General features: G+C 47.7%; 1 protein-coding gene across 2 annotated transcripts; it reads left to right on the top strand.

Moving 5' to 3' along the window:
* The first annotated feature begins 8427 nt into the window (after positions 1-8427).
* On the top strand, positions 8428-16771 carry ZNF672 (zinc finger protein 672). 2 transcript variants are annotated; one of them, XM_029217334.1, is made up of 4 exons: positions 8428-8695; positions 12350-12505; positions 13219-13322; positions 14626-16771. In XM_029217334.1, the coding sequence occupies exon 4, from the start codon at positions 14864-14866 to the stop codon at positions 16262-16264; it is 1401 nt and encodes a 466-aa protein (XP_029073167.1). In that variant the 5' UTR covers positions 8428-8695; positions 12350-12505; positions 13219-13322; positions 14626-14863; the 3' UTR covers positions 16265-16771. The 2 variants fall into 2 exon arrangements, with proteins under 2 accessions (XP_029073167.1, XP_029073169.1); XM_029217336.1 differs by lacking the exon at positions 8428-8695 and having other exon boundaries at positions 8720-13322.
* Positions 16772-16791: the final 20 nt, after the last annotated feature.

Below are 16791 nucleotides of genomic sequence, written 5' to 3'. Positions count from 1 at the left end.
CGCTGGGTTCTGGTTACAACCAAAGCCACTTCCGGCCTTGCCCAGGAAGTCGGAAGTGGGCTTGTGGGCTTGTGAGCTTCCGGCCGTAGCAGTCATCGTCGTTCAAGGCAGGTGCGAGATGACTCTGCTGCTGGGACGAGGGGTAGTTTTCCAGGAATGACTGTCCTCACTCAAGTGAAGTCAGCGGTGCCCTTAGTTCGTAACGGGGTCTAAACGGCAGCTCTGATAGGTAAATCTCTCCTGCCGGCGTTCCCACCATGCCCCCAGCGCTGCACTTCGCCAGCCCCTTCCCGAGCCAGGCCCTGTCCCACTGAACGTCATTGCAGTGGGGTCACTGATTACCCCGTGAACACTGATTAGAAGTTTAGTTAATCTGAACTCAGTGCTCTCGTGCACCCTGCTCAAAAGCCCGCGAGGAGGAGGAGTTCGTTTACATGGCTTTGTGTATCAATGAAAGGACCTGACCTAAAGTCATCACTTCTGAGTGTCGCCAGGAGAGGCCTAAGGGGAAGGCTTCAGGATGGATGTTTTATTTTTGCAAAAGACCTAACTTCCTCTGAGGTGAACAAGTCAAATGGACTGAATTTTTCCTTCTTCCGTTTGGAACTCCTCCCTACATCCCCTTGCCCTATGAATAACCACATCAGGAAAAAAAAAAACAAAATTTTTTTAAAGAAGTAGAGCCAAATATATTTTTTAAGTGATTTAAAAGATGTTTTTCAACAAAATTGGAAATTTTATTTTTTAAATTCCAGAAGTGATTTTTCTCCAGTGAATCAGCGAGACCCTAACAGTTCTAAGTAGACAGATCTGATGGATAATGATGCCTCAGACATATCACATTCCTTTTTGTTATTAAGGTGCCGTACAAAAACCATGAAAATTACATACAGAAATCAGAAACTACTTATTTGTTGTCTACCAGTCTCATTAATTTTGCAAAACTGGAGTTTCACTGTAATGGTTCTATTTAACCTACCATCTGCTGTGTACCCTAACCTGAATTTTCTAAACCTTTCCTGTTCAGCACTACTACAATATCTATTATCCTTATATTTTGTTGCACAGCGTCTTTTGCCTGTGCATTCATTCCTTAGCAGGCATGAGCTTCAAGTTGTCACATATCTGTTGCATTTGGTGGGAAAACATCTTAAATACATGTAATGCCCAGACTGCTCCTAGATCACATCCTGAGGTTCAGTAGCCTCCCTGATGTCTCCACTGGCCTCCCCCAGGGTTAACTCTCACTCACCAAGAGCAAAAGTGATCTCATCATGTATAGATTGTAATATCCCCAGCGGTTTTTCTGCTGAGTTTGGATAATGTTTCAGGTAGCAAGAGGTTAGCTTCTGAGTCGCCCTTGTCCTGGGTTTCCTCTTACTTCTCTGACCTGTTGGTTAATTCCTTCATACAGTGTGTTTACTGAGTGTCTGCTACATGCCAGGCACTAGCAGCATGTAACTTATAGTCTGTGGTGCTCATTTTATAAATTGGTGATATTCAAACTAATCACAACTCAGAAATATATTTTACCTTGCAACCTAGTATACATATATGTATGTAAATATATTCATAACAAAAGTTTCAGGAAAAGATCTTTACTCAATATGCAAACCGTATTAATATTTACTATACTATTATTTTTAATGCTGGTGGAGACCTGTTGATTTCATGAGCCACTCACAGTTTGAAAACCCTGCTCTTCCCAGGGTGCTTCCCAGGACCTGATGCTAGCCTCTTACCACATGCAGCCTAATTTCTCTGAAAGCCCTCAACCAAGTGCATGTCTCTGACTCCTACCCCTGGCTACTGCTTCTTCCTTGGACCTCTGTCTCTACCCAGAATCCCCACAGATCACATTCTGAGATCCAGAAGCTTCTCAGACCAATGGCCAGTCCATGGCTGCCTCTCACTCATTGCGTACAAATCTGATTTCATCCCCTTTTCCCAAATCCTGCTGCTGCTTCTATATTTACTTTGTTGGTGAATGGTTCTAATCATCTACCTATTTACTCCAAGGAGAAACCTAGAAGACATCCTAAATGAATCCCCCTGTCTTCACTCTGCATCACATTAAGTATCTCAGAGAGATCCCTCCTCTCCATTTCATTGCCACTGCTTCAGCTTAGACCTTCCTCACCTCCCCTGTAGATAATATACCTCAAGAATCTTCTAAATTAGCTCTGTAGAATAGAACTTTGAGCAATGATGCTAATTTCTGTAACCACACTGTCCAATATGGTAGCCACTAGCCATGTGAGGGGTGCTTGAGAGCTTAAAATGTGGCTAGTGCAACTGAGGAACTAAAATTTTAAGTTAAGACAGCCATACATGGCTGGTGACTAATATATTGGACAGCACAATATCAATGTTCTCCCCACCACAAGTGTACCGCCTTCCAGTCCCTGACACAAATAAACAACCAATCAACCCCTGTTGACGAATGAATGAAATATGAGAGCCATATAAAGATGTTAGTAACATCACCAATTACTAGGTAGCATCACAACTCATCTCTTTTATTAGTAACTTAATTTCTTCATACAAAAACTCTGTTACCTTCATGTTTAAAAGCTACCTTTATTAGTTTGTTTTCTTCTACCAGTAGAAACTACCTTTTATGTTGTTTTTCCTACTATCAGTCAAATATTTAATAAATACCACCATCAGTTGCTCATTAAACATATTAGTTGACTAGTGTATAGTGATAGAAAGCAGATCAGTAGTTGCCTAGGGGAGTGGTAGGAGGGATTACAAAGTAGCACACAGAAACTTGTGGGTAATGGATGTATTTTCTATCTTGATTGTTAGGAAGATTTGATTTGTGTATACGTTTGTCAGAAGTTTTCAAACTTTACATTTCAATATCTGAAATTTTGTATGTCAATTATACCTCAGTAAAGCTGTTTTTTTAAAAATCTGATTGAATACTTGCTGCTCCCAGAAATAGGGTCTACCAACAAAGGTTGATAAAAGGGACAGCCTTTATTCAAATGTCAGAATTATTTCTACCCTTGTTAAATCTACTGGGTTTTCCAGAAGTAAATTATTTTCCCTGACTTGCTCATGTCATTTGACAATAAAAAAAGCAAACACTTATGCAGTGCTTATCTTGTACAGGCACTGTTCTGAGCAGTTTATATCTATTCATTTGATCCTCATGACAACAAACTGAAGTATATTGTACCTCCATTTTACAATTAAGGAACTAGAGGTTAAATAACTTGATCCAGTTTAGTGGAGAGTTGGAGAGAACAGACTGGAAAGGCAGGTTGGAACAGGTGAAAAAGGGACTTAATATCCTATCAGGAGAGTAAACTTCATTTAGTGGTTAATAAAAACCTTTGACAGTTTTTGAGCAGGAGTATGACACAGCCAGAGCTTATTTTAGGGAAATTCATATGGCAGTTCATAGCTGTATTCGCCAATGCCTGGAACACTACCTGGCATATAGTAGGCCCTCCATAAATATCTTGAATATTTATGGAACCATGTTGGGAGTTATTTATTGATGTAGATTTGTGGGGAAAGACAACCATTGGGATCCAATATTTTCAAGTTGTCAAATATGCCCATAACTTTATTCTTGACCTTCTAACTTTCTCTCACTACACTCATTATTACTGTTCCAATTATCATTCCCCTCTATAATGACTCCCATAAGAAACAAAAATACACCTTCCTGTATTTTCTCTTCATGGTTTGAGTTCTCCCCTCCATAGCTACACAAAAGAAAGTTCTGTAATCGAGCCCTCTTTCACATGTGTGTCAAACCTTGTGTACAGTCATCATGTACAAATTTCTCTTTTCCAGGTTAAATATTCTCAGCCCATTCAGTTATGTGATGTATCTATCACCATCCTAGTCACTCCTCTGGGACTGGCCAATGTCACTTAAATGCATGACATCAATACCGAACAGTGAGTCCAGAAATATCCTAATTAGTCCATTTATCTGGCTTGAAAAGCTTTGGAATTATCCTCAACCAGTCATCCTCTACACCAGGGGTCCCCAAACCCCAGGCCACGGACCGGTAGTGGTCCGTGCCTGTTAGGAGCTGGGCCAAATGGCAGGAGGTGAGTGGCAGGCAAGCAAGCAAAGCTTCATCTGTATTTACAGCCGCTCCCCATCGCTTGCATTACCACCTGAGCTCCGCCTTCTGTTAGATCAGCGGTAGCATTAGATTTTTATAGGACCGCGAACCCTACTGTGAACTGCGCATGTGAGGGATATAACTTGCGTGCTCCTTATGAGAATCTAATGCCTGATGATCTGAGGTGGAGCTGAGGGAGTGATGCTAGCGCTGGGGGATGGCTGCAAATACAGATTATCATTAACAGAGAGGTTTGACTGCACAGAGACCATAATAAGTCAATTGCTTGCAGACTCATATCAAAACCCTATCAGTGAGTGGCAAGTGACAATTAAGCTGCATCTGGTGGCAGGCTTTATAGTGGCAAGTGAGTTGATGTACTTCAATTGTACAGCTGCATCTGCTGGCAGACTTTAAGTCAGAATAGGACACATTTTAGTCCGCGCATGGCCCGCCCATTATTTTGTTTACCACTTCCATCCGCGCCTCTTTCCCACACTGTACACTTGTCTCAGTCATGTTTTGGTAAGCCCACAAGCTAACCCTAGCCAAAATGAGTAAAAAACAAATGTCGCTGGAGAGCTTCTTTGAAAAGGGGGAAAGACCCAATGATGGGACAGCAGAAGACTCTAAGACGCCAACAAAAAGAAAGCTGCATTTAAAAGAAAATACCAGGAGTCCTACTTAAATTATGGGTTCATTGCAACAGGTGATTCACATTCTCCAAGCCCACTTTGTATAATATGTGGCGACTGGCTATGCAGCGAAGCCATGAAACCTTCAAAACTGCTTTGCCAAATGAAGACCAAGCACCCTGCATTAAAAGACAAGCCTTTGGGGTTTTTCAAGAGAAAAAAATGTGAACACGAAGAACAGAAGCAATTATTGAAGGCCACCACTTCATCAAATGTGCCTACACTGAGAGATCATTCTTAGTGGCTAACTGCATTGCTAAAGCTGAGAAGTCTTTTACTATCGGTGAAGAGTTGATCCTGCCTGCTGCTAAGGACATTTGTTGTGAACTTTTAGGAGACCCTGCAGTTCGAAAGGTGGCACGTGTTCCTCTTTTGGCTAGCACCATAACTAGACAAATTGATGAAATAGCAGAGGATATTGAGGCACAATTGTTAGGGTTAATGAGTCACCGTGGTACCCAATCCAGGTTGACAGGTCTACTGATGTTGACAACAAGGCAATAATACTTGTTTTTGTGCAATATATTTTTCAGGAGGATGTGCATCAGGATATGTTATGTGCACTTTTGTTGCTAACCAACACCACAGCTGCAGAACTAGTCAAGTCTTTGAATGATTACATATCAGGAAAACTGAATTGGTCATTTTGTGTTGGTATATGCACGGACGGAGCAGCTGCCATGACTGGATGGCTTTCTGGTTTCACTACCTGGGTCAAAGAGTTCGCTTCTGAATGTGAGTCTATGCACTGTGTCATCCATAGAAAAATGCTGGCTAGCTGAAAAATGTCACCTGGACTTAACAACGTTTTTCAGGATATGATTAAAATCATCAACCGCATTAAAGTACATGCCCTTAACTCACGTCTCTTCATGTAGCTCTGTGAGGAGATGGATGCAGAGCACACACGTCTTCTCTTATACACAGAAGTGAGATGGCTCCTAAAGGTAGATCACTGGCCAGAGTTTTTGAGTTATGAGAGCTGCTCCAGAGATTTTTAGAAAAACAGTCACCACTGGCAGCACATTTCAGTGACACAGAATGGGTCGCAAAACTTGCTTACTTGTGTGACATATTCAACCTGCTCAGTGAACTCAATCTGTCACTTCAGGGGAGAACGACAACTGTGTTCAAGTCAGCAGATAAAGTGGCTGCATTCAAAGCCAAACTGGAATTAAGGGGGCAATGAGTGAACATTGGGATTTTTGACATTTAAACATTAGCAGAGATTTTGAAAGAGACTGAGCCAGGGCCTTCTTTCTCCCAGCTGGTGCATGATCATCTATCTCAGCTTTCAAAAGAGTTTGTGCATTACTTCCCAACTACAAAAGATCCCCGAACTGGGAAGGAATGGATCCGTGACCCATTTGTGAATAAGCCAGGTGAATCGACTTCATGCTAGAAGAGGATCAACTGCTTGAGATCGCAAATGACAGTGCCCTTAAAAGTATGTTTGAGACAACTTCAAATCTCCATGTGTTCTGGATTAAAGTCAAGGCCGAATATCCTGAGATTGCCACAAAAGCACTGAAAAGCCTGATTCCATTTCCAGCATCCTATCTTTGTGAAGCAGGGTTTTCTGCAGTGACAGCGACCAAAATGAGATTACGGAGTAGGCTGGACATAAGCAACACACTTCGGGTGTCACTGTCTCCCATTGCCCCCAGATGGGACCATCTAGTTGCAGGAAAACAAGCTCAGGGCTCCCACTGATTCTGCATTATGGTGAGTTGTATAATTATTTCATTATATATTACAATGTAATAATAATAGAAATAATGTGCACAATAAATGTAATGCTCTTTAATCGCCCCAAAACTGTCCCCCACCCCCCACCCTGGTCTGTGGAAAAACTGTCTTCCACGAAACAGTTCCCTGGTGCCAAAAAGGTTGGGGACCACTGCTCTACACAATGCTACCTTAAAATGTATCTACATCTCCCACCTCCATTCCTTTCTGGTTCAGGCTGTCATCACCCTAGGCCTGCATCCTGTGTCTGTTTTCCACTTACTTGCCTCCTGCTGCCAGACTTGTACTCCTTACACCATGATGCTATACATGGATCAGCAGACATTCATTGAGTATCTGTGATGAGCAGGTACTGTGCTCATGCTTCAGGGCATTGTTTATGAGTGGGGCAAAGCCCCTCCCTTAAACTATGGGGGAGAAAAGCACATTCTAGCATAGGCATCTCCAGGTTTATGGAGATGGCATTTGACTAAACTGTTAAGAATGCGTGGATTTCAAAGCAGAGTTAATTGCATTCCAAAACCACCACAAGCTAGGAGGAGAGGCATGGATTAGATTCTTCCTCATATCCTTCCAAAAGAACCAACCCTGCTGACACTTGAGCTCAGACTTCTAGACTCCAGAACTGTGAGAAAATAAACTTCTGTTGCTTAAGTCACTCAGTTTGTAGTACTTTGTTACAGCAGCCCTAGGAAACTAATACAAGCAACCCAAATGTCCATCAGCTGTATTTATTCAGTAAAACAGGTAAAGTATGGTATAGTCACACAATGGAATACTATACAGCAACAAAAATGAACTAACTACAACCACACTCAACAATACGAATAAACCTTACATATGTAAAGTTAAGCAAAAGTGTCAGACTCAAAAAGAGTACATATAGTATGATTCCGTGTATGTAAAGTCAAAACTATAAATTAGCCCAAACTAATTTATGGTGTCAGGATTATGGTTACCCTTTCCGTGGGAGTAGAGACAAGAAGTGGGCCAAAGGGTTTTCTGGGGTTCTGGAAATATTCCATTTCTTAATATGTGTGCTTATGCATGGGTTTGTCTAGTTTATAAAAAAGCAAGGGGAAGGTCTGAGGGATCTAAGTGTACACTGATTTAGGGAACCCCTGAGCAGAGAAGAGGGGTCGAAGCTCTGGATGAGTGGCAGGATGTGTGGTACTAAGTGACCTTGAAAGGAAGATTAGAACTGGTAAACAATGGTCCTGAGAGCCATCATCCAGAGTCTGATAGGCAGCCCTGAAGAGGAGATAGTCACATTCCCCAAAGCGTTTCCGGAAACCAACACTAACAGCACATCTCAGTGGAACAAGACATTGCACAGAGAGCTCAGCCAGTAAGATCTTGTAGAGACAATTGGCAAGCAGGCCAGGAGTACTCCCAACCCTGGCAGTGCGACCCTGGATAGGTCATTAATTTGTGGGTGCCTCCTTGGCACAGCTGTGGCGAGGATTAAGATAATAGGTATGAAGTCTGGTCTCATTGTAAGAAGTCACTAACTTACTGACGGGACTGTTCGGGTGGGTGGCCCCCAAGGCCACACAGCGCCGGGCACCCGTATCCCCGGCTGTAGCACCTGCGGGGACCCCCTTTGGCGACCCAGCGGGCGCCTGTGAGCCGCAGGAACGCCATACAGGGCACCTGGACCCAGCCACTGGCTGCTGAGGCGGTGCACGTGGGTCAGCGCCTCTTCCTCTGATTGGGCTGGAAGAGACCCGGGGAGGGGACGTGGACAAAGGAGGAGGCAGGGACTGGTTAAGCCTGGGAAGAAGGCGGGGCCTTGACAAGGGAGGGAGGCGGAACCGGAGTCTCCCTAGGCTCCGCCTTTTAGCTCCGCCCCCTTACTGGGATTTCTGGCTTGGGCAGGCGAGGCTGAACCTTTAGTGGAGCCCTCTTACGTCTCCTAATCCTCCCAGCAACCGGTGACGCGGCCCTCATGAGGCCCACCACTGGCCAACCCGGGAGAGCAGGGCTGGAGCGTGACCCCCAATCCCGAGGCGCCTCCCAGCTCCCCCTACTCGGCGGCCCCGCGCTCCGCCAGCTCCTTCCCTCCCTTCCCCGCCCCAGTCCCGCAGTGCGGCAGGCTGGGGTCGGCGAGCCAGCTGAGTGGGAGCCGCGCGGTGTCCGAGGATCCAGTCGGCGACCGGTGAGGGGACCGAAGGGCCGGGAGGGAGGGTTAGCGCGGGGCAGTGGTCCCCAGCTTGCGCCCGGCTTCTTCCCTCCGCTCCGGGCGGCTAGCGTTTGCAGCCGTCGAGAACGACGCCCCGGCAACGAGTGACGCGGCGCCGCAGCGGAGCAAGCGATTGGCCGGCGCCCGCCCGCTGCTGCCTCGCGGCCTGCTCCTCCCAGGCCTTGCCCTCCGTATGTCCTCGCCAGTCCTCCCCTGGTGACCTTCGTGGCTGGCGGCCCCACGATGCGGACATCGCCAGGCTGAGTCAGTTTAAAAGGGCAGCGGCAGCCTCTGGACTCGGTCGATGTTAAACGCCCCCTACTCTCCACTACGTTTTTGGTGCCCTGTCTTGCCCTTCGCGTGGGCTGGCGCCAAGTGTGAAGAGCTGGGGTGGGCCCAGGGTGGGAAGTTTCGTGCAAGGAGAATCTGACCAGTAACTCGTGACGAAAACTGACTGAGGCACCCGGGATTGGCTGCGCTGCGGGAGGGCCAGGGAAGGCGACCTGCTCCTGTGGGGCGTTCCTCATTCCTCGAATAGTTGTGCTCAGCTCCCGTTAAGTACTAGGCACCAAGTCTTAAAATGAGTAACCAATGTCACTACTTACTCTCGAAGCTGCCGGTGTGTGGGGAGGGTCTACGAAAGCCCCACACTGCTCTAGTCCTGTTAAGTAGGGTTCTTTTGGGGGGTGGGTCGGGGGGAAAAGACTTAAAAAAGGTCTTGTAGAACGTTTAGGATGCTTAGGTGGTAAGAGTCAGACCTCTTTTTCAGGGTTCCATAAAATTTACCTGGGGAGAGTAAATCCTAAAAACTCGGCAACTGCAGTTCTCAGACTTAACACCTTCCCTCTTTTCATAGGAAACATTATCGCAGCTTCCTTTACTGAGTTTTCTCAGGCAGGAGTGTTAGACACCCCACGTCCCCTGTCCAAGGTCACACAGCTGGTAATGGAAGACCCAGAATTTGGACGCTTGCCTCTCCGGTCTCCTACACAGGTTGCAGTTAAGGACTTAGTAAACCAAGCCAGAGTATTTGCAGTATATGCAGTGGATAGGGCTGTGGAGGATAAGATGACTAGAGAGACGCCCTCTCCTCCAGGAACCTAACGTTTGAAAGAATTGTATTCCAGATTAATACATCATTTAAAAAAAGTATTAGATGCCTTATGTATGCCCAACTTCTTGCTAGGCCTATAGGAAGAGTGCAAAGTACCATATAGTCCCTTCCTCATCCCAGTTCTGGGCTCCTCTGGCTCTTCTGGGCTGTAGTCTTGCCCATGTGTGAAAGGAACATAGAGAATAATCTATCCTACTATGTTCTCTCCCTGTTAACATACATACATTCTCCACACTTCCCAGATTTCACAGGAAAATCTTTGTGAAAAAACCTTGCAAAAGAATCTGTTTGGATCATGATCTGGCTTGGGTACTTGGAATGGGGAGGGAGCTGTCATTCCTGTTTCCACCAACTCCTTAAACATGTCAGACTGGATCCGAAGCTGGAAGGGGCAATGTCTTTTAAAGTACTGGACCTTGTTTCTGTTATGGGAAAAAGGGAAGTGAGGACTGGCCATTCTGGTGCTCTGGATTTCATACCCCATGCTCACCTAGAAAAGAGAACGAAACCTTTCCAGAGTAGATTGGGAATCACTGTTTTGGAGGAGTGAAGGTGCTCAGTAGGGCTTCTCTGAGGAGGGATTATTGGAGCAGAGCCCTGAATGAAGGAGGAGAAAGGGCTTTCAGGTAGAAAGAACTACAAGTGGAAAGGCCCCAAAGCAGGCTCCAGAGGGTCAGGGAAACTATTTCATCCATCCAGTTCCTCCCCCCTCCTCCTCCCAACAGTGAGAAGTGGGTTATTTGCTTCTAGATGGATGTAAATTTCAGCAGCCTCTAGGGGTGTCTCAGAGTCCTGGAGACTACATTGTCATTAGGGCTGGGCAACAGACTTTAGGACTGGGACCAGGGTGGGGGTTAAGTATATATAGAGAGGCCAGCAGAAGAATCTTCTCTCCCGAATGCAGCTACTGCTCCCCAAACCACTTCTTAGGCTGACCGTTTCCTTTCCTCTACCAGGACCGCAAAGGAATCCACCGCAGAGTACACAGAGTGAGCCCCGGTCCCATGGTGGTCCCTGGGGCCGCCAGGGGCTTCCTGCCGCACTGCTGCCAGCTGGCCAGGGCCAGGAAGGGTTGGGGACTATCGGGGAGAGCCCGAGACGGGCCTCCCGGCCTGCCATCCCCTTCCTGTCCCTGGACCCACCTGCCGTCCTTGTGGCTCTGGATGAGCTTGCACCACAGGGGAACCTCAAGTCACATAGGGGTAACCAGTAGTACCCACCTCAAAGGACTACTGGGAGGATGAAAGGGGTACATACACAGAAACATATGAGAGCCATTCCATATTGATGCTAGTAATAACTGGAGAGCAGCAGTGATAGGCTTTGCATGAGTTATAACGCCAAGTCCCAACCAGGTCTCCTAGATGGCAGTGCAGATATTCACTTTCCTGAAGAGCAGATGGGCCCTCTGGAGGGTATGGCCAGAGCCCCACATCTTAGGAGATGAGAAGAGTGGCTATCTTCTGGTTACTGAAGCTCTAAGGGTCAGGGCAGTTGGTGACCTCTTCCCATGCAGTCCCCTTCAGGGACTGTGAGGTGGGTCAGCCTCCCTTTGTACGTTGTTCCAGGGTTTGGAAAGGCCATTTGGCAAACACTATCTAATAGAACGGAAATGTGAGCCACATTTGTAATCATCACTTTTCTTAAAAACAGGTGAAATAAATTAAAAAAATATATTTCATTTAACCCAATATATATAAAATATTATTTCAATATATAGTCAACATTAAACATTTTTAATGAGATACTTTGTATTCTTTTTTCATACTAAGTCTTTGAAGTTAGGAGTGTATTTGACCTATAGCACGTCTCACTTTGGACCAGCCACATTTCAAGTTTCAGTTGCCACATGTGGCTTGTGGCTACTGTAGCAGACAGCACAGCTGAGACAGCCCTCAGACCCACTCCTGCAGCCCAGACCAGTTTTATCCAACTCTGGCTTCAAGATGGAGGAATTGTGAGATGATCACTTGCCCCAGAAATGTTGGCCTGGCAGAAAAGATAACCAGGGAGGAAAATCTTTATACTGACTGAACAACACAACTCAGAAGAAAAAGAACTACACTTCTCTCACAGTAGATTGTTAGTAAATATACTAAATCCTGATTAAGTCCAACACTCCTGTGAACAGTTAGATATGGCATGAAATGCCTGCAATATCTATTAAGAAACAAGTTTCGTGGTATACGAAACAAATTTATTGTGAATATTAATTTTTGCCATTAGCTTATCTTCTTAGTAATTGTCTTTTATTAATTACGTATATTAAGTTTGTAAGTATTAAATACTTGAAAGGTACTAAAATACTTTAAAGTATTGAACAATTAGGACTTTTCATCAATTCACACGTAATTACCCCCTTCCCTCTTTCGAAGCCTCCCTTGTACTTATTTTTTTCCAAAAATCAAAGAAATTGGGTGGTATAGCAACTTCAGAACTCAATCAGGAAAATGATGGTTAGGACAGTCTAGAAATTGTTCTTCTTTTGGCACAGTAATATTTTTTTTTTCTTTCAGATTTCTTCCCAAGCATAGACCCTTTCCTTCCAGGGCAAGCTCCAGCATGGGGTGAGGTACAGAAGAGATACTTGAAGGATACACCCTGGCACTCAAGCACAAAACCCGCACCCTTGACCAGGGTCTCTTATTCCATGTCTGTGATGGGGCAAAATGGTATCTTTGTTTATATGTCATTTATGTGTGTGTGTTTTCATTTGTGCATTTGTCTTTCCTTCCTTGGGCATGTGCCCTTGAAGGCAGTAGCCTGGCAGAGGGTGTAATCCCAGAAACTTGGCCTGAGAGGTGCCAGGGTCTCCAGAGACACTCAGGTGAGGGGGAATACTCACTAGGACATAAGCATTGCTCTCTTTGCCATTTGGGATCAACCACTGACCCTTGAGAGAAGGTTGTATTCACACAAGGGCAAACATTCTTTTGAATTTGACCAGCTATAATTAGCAGCCCAAGCAAGTGCCTGGGCTGAAAACTGTCTCTGGAAGAACCAAGAAACTCCCTCTAAAGTCTGCTCTCAGGTCTGCAGAGGGGCTCTTGCCCCTGCTTACAGATTTTGTTTAAAACTCATCCTCTTTGAATAAGATGTCTAGGATTTAAAATACTCCAGACCCCCCCCCACAAAAAAAATAGTGTATGGGCTGGGGTTGGGTGGGGGGAGTGTCATAGATGAAACAAAATAGCAAAATGTAAATAGATGCTGAAGGTGAGTGAGTGATTTGTGGTACTATTCTTCTTAGTTTTTTATATTTGAAAATATCCATTTTAAAAATACTCTCTTCCAAGAAGTGTTTCCTTCTTTCTCTTCTACCTGCATCTGTCCCCTTTGCTCAGTTTAAATTCACATTGTCCCTCTTATTTTATCCTTCCTGCAGGGCACAGCACATCCTGCTCCAGAGGCACAGGGAGAGAACATGCTATATTCACCACTCCTTCCCAAGAAGGAGGGGAACAGAAGCTTCAGAGCCCACCCCTGCAGGTCTGTAGTTTTAAAGGCTTTTTTCAATTGACCCTATTTGCGTCCAAAAGATGAGGACCCCATCTATGGGGTGTTTTAACCACAGCTCTGGGTATTTGAGTTTCCATCTGCTAATAAGAAAATGACTGATGACTATTTTGTTTGCTTACTCTCACTGATCTGTTGGGTAACATGGCCTGTAACTTATAGTGACTATACCTGTCTCCCGTGTCCTACTGAACTGAACTGGGGACAGATCCATGGGTCTTGAGGGGAACAGTCAGTGATGAGGCCAGTCAGGTGAGGAGAGCAGCCCAATTTGTGCTCTAAATAGAGGGCACAGGAGGTTCTGTGCACCAATGCTGACCCTGCTCACAGAGAGCCACCTGGACCAACTTGTCAGAAGGATTCAGGGATACCACTTGAGATAAAGAAAATAGCAGTGCAGATTCCATCCCCATAAAGGGGCTTCTTTGCTACTCCAGGTTCTCAGATCCCTGGAGCTGGGGCAATGAGGAAAGTCTGCAGAATGTTTGCAAACAACATGAATGCCCTGAGAATTAGAAAGGATGTCCCTTCCTTCTCCCCAGCCTTCCCTAGAAATGGGAAAATCACTTCTTTGATAATGCCATCAACTTTTGATAATATTCTTTGTGAATTATCCATGCTTCCTTTTACCCCTTTCCTGGGTCCTGAGTTGCTTTCTCAAGGCCAGGCCACAGAACTTTGAGACTGTGTACTGATGTGGTATGATTGTATATCAGGTGCTGTCCAAAGCCAAGGAGCAATACTTTGGGTTTTCTCAGATACCTTCCCTTGCCCAGGTCCCAGCCGTCCCTGAGCCTTTTGCCCGGGCTGCTGCTGGATAGGTTTATGCTTCACCGCTTCCAACCCAGGCCTGGCTGGGTTCACACTGGTTACTCAGGAAACCCTGGGTCTTCAGAGGAAGGTGTTGATGTGGTTTAGGCCCAGGGGACTTCTCATTACCCATCCCTCCTTGGTCGTTTCCTAGTGCATCTCCAGGCCAAGGTCCCTGGGCTAAGGTCATAAAACAAGCTGGACACTCTTCCTTCCCTCCCGAACAGTGTACTGGAGGAAAGCTCCCCTCTTGAGTCCCTACTGCCCTTCCTGGTGGCACAAGGACCCCTCCCCCCCCCATATTTCTAGGACTCCCATGGCTTTGCCTCCTCTTGGAGAATGGAACTCCAGAGATGGTCTAGCTGGGGAAGGTACAGAAAACAGGGAGCCTGTGCTTGCCCCTCCATTCCCCAAGGTGTAGCTGTCATAGATGTTGCTGGGGCTCACAGTGACCTTCTCCCTGCAGGGCTCACGGTACATGGTAAACCTAGCTGCAGCCCACCTCTGAAACAGCCACAGCACCTGCTGTGAGAGAAGGAACCCCAGAATCCGCGGACCAGTTTTCCGGGCCTCCCTCTCTTCCCTCTGCTACCGTTCCCTTTCTAGGCCTTAAGAAAACTGAAAATAACTCTCAGCTGGAGGAGGTGGACTCCAGAGTGTGAGTGGCACGCTGCACCCTGAGGGCGCCCGGCCTGGCCCTCATCATGCTCGCTGCTGCCTCAGAGGCAGCAGCCGGCAGGCCTTATGGGTGCAGTGAGTGTGGAAAGAGCTTCCGCTACAGTTCGGTGCTGCTGCGGCATGAGCGCGCCCATGGTGGTGACAGCCGCTTCCGCTGTCTAGAGTGCGGCGAGCGCTGCGCACAGGCCGCAGACCTCCGTGCGCACCGACGCGCTCATGCGGGCCAGACGCTCTATATCTGCAATGAGTGTGGCCAGAGCTTCCATCACAGCGGCCGCCTTGACCTACACCAGAGCGCGCACAGGCGGCGCAGCCGCTCCTGCCGCTGCCGAGCTTGCGGCCGCTGCTTCCCACACCTCCCGGCTCTGCTGCTGCACAGGCGCCACTGGCACCCTCCTGAGCGGCCCCGCCGCTGTCCGCTGTGCCCTCGTGCCTTCCGCCAGAGCGCACTGCGCTTCCACCAGGCACGGGCACACCCGTGGGGGACACCGGCCGTGCCCGCTGACACGCTCCATCGCTGCACTCAGTGCCCGCGGGTCTTCCGCAGCGGTGCGGGACTTCGGAGCCATTTGCGTGTCCACGCGGCCAGGAGCCCTGGTGACTCCACACTTCGGCAGCCAGGCACTTCGGACGCACACCAATGTAGTATGTGTGGCAAGAGCTTTGGCAAGAGCTCCACACTAACGCGACACCTGCAGACGCACTCGGGTGAGAAACCTTTCAAATGCCCAGAGTGTGGCAAGGGCTTCTTGGAGAGCGCCACCCTGGTGCGCCATCAGCGCACGCACACGGGCGAGAAGCCCTACACCTGCAGCGACTGCGGGCGCCGCTTCAGTGAGAGCTCCACGCTGCTGCGCCATCGGCGCAGCCACCAGGGAGAGCGGCCACACGCATGCGCCACGTGTGGCAAGGGCTTCGGGCAGCGCTCCGACCTTGTGGTGCACCAGCGCATCCACACAGGCGAGAGGCCCTTCCCCTGTACCGAGTGTGGCCGCTGCTTCAGCGACCGCTCGGACCTCACAAAGCACAGGCGCACACACACAGGCGAGAAGCCCTACCGCTGTGAGTTGTGCGGCAAGCACTTCACGTGCGTGTCCAACCTCAACGTGCACCGGCGCAACCATGCTGGCCACAAGCCCCACAAGTGCCCTGAGTGTGGCAAAGCCTTCAGTGTGGGCTCCAAGCTGGCACTGCATCGCAAAACGCACCTGGGCGAGCGGCCGGCGGAATGTGCGGAGTGTGGCAAGTGTTTCAGCCACAGCCGCTCTCTGTCGCAGCACCAGCGGGCCCACACACGTGCTCGCGCCGCCGCAGCTACAGCTGCCGCTGCCACTGAGGCCAAGGCAGGCACTGCCCTCATCTTTGCTGGGCAAGCAGGACAGGAAAAGCCAGGGCTTTTTGTGTCTCAGTTGAGAAAGACTTGCTGAGAGTCTTCTCCAGAGTGGGCTAGATAAGCACTTTTATAGTGCCATAGGGATGGGTGGGACAACTCGCAGATGGAGTTCTGTGGAAAGACAGCGTGGCATATTACCTTTCTCCATCTCTGTTGGTAACACTTCACCTGGCCTCTCGCTGCACCCCTACACCTGCTTCCCCTGTCAGCTCTTTGCCTGTTCTCTGTCCGTCCTTCTCCCCCTCTGAGGTGTAGGTGCAGGGGGAACCTCCCAGACCCCACACGTGGGAGAGCGCCCAAGTATTGGTGTGTCCCATCCCTGCTGCTGTGCTCTCAGGTGTTTCCTGTTTTCCCATCAGCATCCTGTCTTCTCTTGCCCCATCTCCTTTTCCCATCTCCTTTTTCCAGCCTGAGTGTCCTCTACCTCTTCTTTCTAGATACTTTTGGTGTACTGCCTCTTCAGGTAATGACCACAGATGTGGCTGGAGTCACATCCCAGAGGCCCTGTGGTTTTCTTGCCTTTCACTTGACTGTTAGTCTCTCTGCTGCTTTCTCCCTCAG

This window comes from Monodon monoceros, unplaced genomic scaffold (assembly GCF_005190385.1).
Source record: "Monodon monoceros isolate NGI ecotype Baffin Bay Population unplaced genomic scaffold, NGI_Narwhal_1 Super_Scaffold_12, whole genome shotgun sequence".
NCBI lineage: Eukaryota > Metazoa > Chordata > Mammalia > Artiodactyla > Monodontidae > Monodon > Monodon monoceros.
This window is presented reverse-complemented; position numbering and strand designations above follow the sequence as displayed.